This window comes from Suricata suricatta, unplaced genomic scaffold, assembly GCF_006229205.1.
Source record: "Suricata suricatta isolate VVHF042 unplaced genomic scaffold, meerkat_22Aug2017_6uvM2_HiC HiC_scaffold_1132, whole genome shotgun sequence".
In the NCBI taxonomy this organism is placed as follows: domain Eukaryota; kingdom Metazoa; phylum Chordata; class Mammalia; order Carnivora; family Herpestidae; genus Suricata; species Suricata suricatta.
In genome coordinates, this window is record NW_021855246.1 from 1 (window position 1) to 2,090 (window position 2,090).

The following is a 2,090-nucleotide window of genomic DNA, read 5'->3' on the forward strand; positions in this document are numbered from 1 at the left end:
CCAAAAACTTGAAGAGCTCTTCATACCCTGATGTCCACAGGAGCGAAGCTAAGAAGTGGACGCAACCCAAGGGGCCATCAGCAGATGACCAGATAAACAAAAGGCGGTACGTCCATATGATGGAATATGGTGCAGCCTTAAAACGGAAGGAAGTTACAACTCATGCGACAACACAGATGAATCTCGAGGACATTATACTAACTGAAATAAACACAAATATTGTACAATAGTCAAATTCATAGACAGAAAGAAGAATGGTGGGTGCCAGGAGGTAGGGGGAGGGGGAATAGAGAGAACCTACCTAATAAAAAAGCAGTTTTCCTCTGCAGGGGTAGAAATGTTTTGGAACAGGATAAAGGTTGGCTGTACAATACTGGGGAAGTACTGAATGCCACTGAATTGCTCATTTAAAAATGGCTAACTTAGGTTATGAGAATTTCACCTCAAGAAGTTATTTTGAAAAGCAAAGTATGATAATAAAGTGTTGACAAAAATGTAGAGAAAACAGGACCTTCACATACTGCCTGTGGAAATTTAAAATGGTGCAGTGACTTTGGAAAAATAGTCTGGCAGTTCCTCAAATGGTTAAACACAGGACTTCCCCAGCAATCCACTTTTAGGTAAGTACCAAAGAGAAATGAAAAACATGTCCATGCAAAAACCTGTACACAAATGTTCACAGCAGCATTATTCAAACAGCTGAAACGTGAAAATACCCAGGTGGCCATCGATGGATAAACAGAATATCATACATGCAGACAATGGCATACTATGTTCTAAAACTTGCTGTAGTGATGGGCATGCGTTTCTGTAAGTGTACTAAAAACCACCGAGCTGGACATCATAAATGCATGAACATATGGTAGGTGAATTCTGTCCCCATGCAACGGTTAAAAGTGCTGTGTGAGTAAGGAAGTAGCTTCTTTTTCCTCTTATATTCCAACCGGTACTCACCTTTGCCATCACGTAAATAGCACACATTAACAACTGGTCCAGATGTCTGTCCATCATAAGTTCAGGACACTGAATTATGGAGAATTCAAAACAGGTCCAGATTTTTTTCCTCAGTTCATCTGAGATATCCAGTTTAGCACAAAGATCCCGAAGGCGGACACCTGCCAAGTGGTAAACCTGGCAGGTAAACAGAAACATTTCACACTCGGTTGACACAGCACTTCTATTTCCCAAGCTCATGCCCTGAGAGGGGTACACGAAAAATTACCTTTCTAAAGAAAAGCGATAAAGAGCTGGTCTTCTTGGGCCTAATACTGGTGCCGGTTAGAGGCGGGCCTGGTTTCTGCTGGTGTCCACCTGGGGAGATCTGCTGAATGGCCACCTGACCAGGGACTTGCAGGGTGGCTCCTGTCGCCTGTGGAGAGCTCAGACTGCCGGCCAGGGCCTGCGCACTAAGGGGCTGGAGGGAGCCAGTCACAGCCTGTGCCTGCCCTCCAACATTGACCTGGACTGGGAAGAAGGTTATCCCTCCATTCTCATTCGCAATACCTACAGTTTGTTGGGAAGAAAATGATGATGATGAAAGGTTCTCCAAGCACGGGTTTCCAATTTCTCCCCTCCCAGCCTCCCCGCTCCACTCTCCTCTCATATGGTCATTCTGGCCAAATCTCGGGTGACTTTACAATAAAGGCCACGAGAAAGAACTCAATATCCAACTCTGCCTTCCTTACCTTGTACTGGGATGGTCACGGTTTGTCCATTGTTGGCTGTGACAGTGGCTGTTGCCATGGTGACCAAAGTCTGCCCAGGAACTGGAGTGACAGAAACAGGCTCCCCAGGTACGTTCTGCACAGGGACAGCGTTGACCAGGGGCTGTGAGGGCGCGCGTCCAGCTGTCCCTCCATCAGAGGGGCTATCGTTGTCCACAAACAATCGCCTTCTGGTGGAGCTGGCTTTCGGGGAGCCGTATCTGTCACAGAGTGGGGCTGGGGATGTCATGCCTGGGGTCAAAAATCAAACAAACAAACAAAAAACCCCCAAAAAAACATTTTAACTCAAGAAAACTGAGAACGGACTTCTGTCCAAGCTGTTATGTTCAGAACTAATCAGTGTTCTGCATAGGGGCTCATGTACCC

General features: G+C 46.1%; 1 protein-coding gene across 1 annotated transcript; it reads right to left on the reverse strand.

Annotated features, from left to right (window-relative positions):
• Positions 1–206: 206 nt before the first annotated feature.
• LOC115284597 (retinoblastoma-like protein 2) lies at positions 207–1,968 on the reverse strand. Its single transcript, XM_029931150.1, has 3 exons — positions 1,686–1,968; positions 1,223–1,503; positions 207–1,131 (listed from the first exon to the last, which is right to left on the reverse strand). Exons 1-3 carry the CDS (start codon positions 1,951–1,953, stop codon positions 820–822), a joined length of 861 nt encoding a protein of 286 aa, XP_029787010.1. The 5' UTR covers positions 1,954–1,968; the 3' UTR covers positions 207–819.
• Positions 1,969–2,090: the final 122 nt, after the last annotated feature.

Excerpts from the sequence above, each read along its gene's own strand:
- LOC115284597 (XM_029931150.1), bottom strand. The coding sequence starts at position 1,953 with ATGACATCCCCAGCCCCACTCTGTGACAGATACGGCTCCCCGAAAGCC. Across the intron at positions 1,504-1,685 it reads CGTGACCATCCCAGTACAAG|GTATTGCGAATGAGAATGGA; the intron begins GTAAGGAAGGCA and ends AACAAACTGTAG. Across the intron at positions 1,132-1,222 it reads TATCGCTTTTCTTTAGAAAG|GTTTACCACTTGGCAGGTGT; the intron begins GTAATTTTTCGT and ends TTTACCTGCCAG.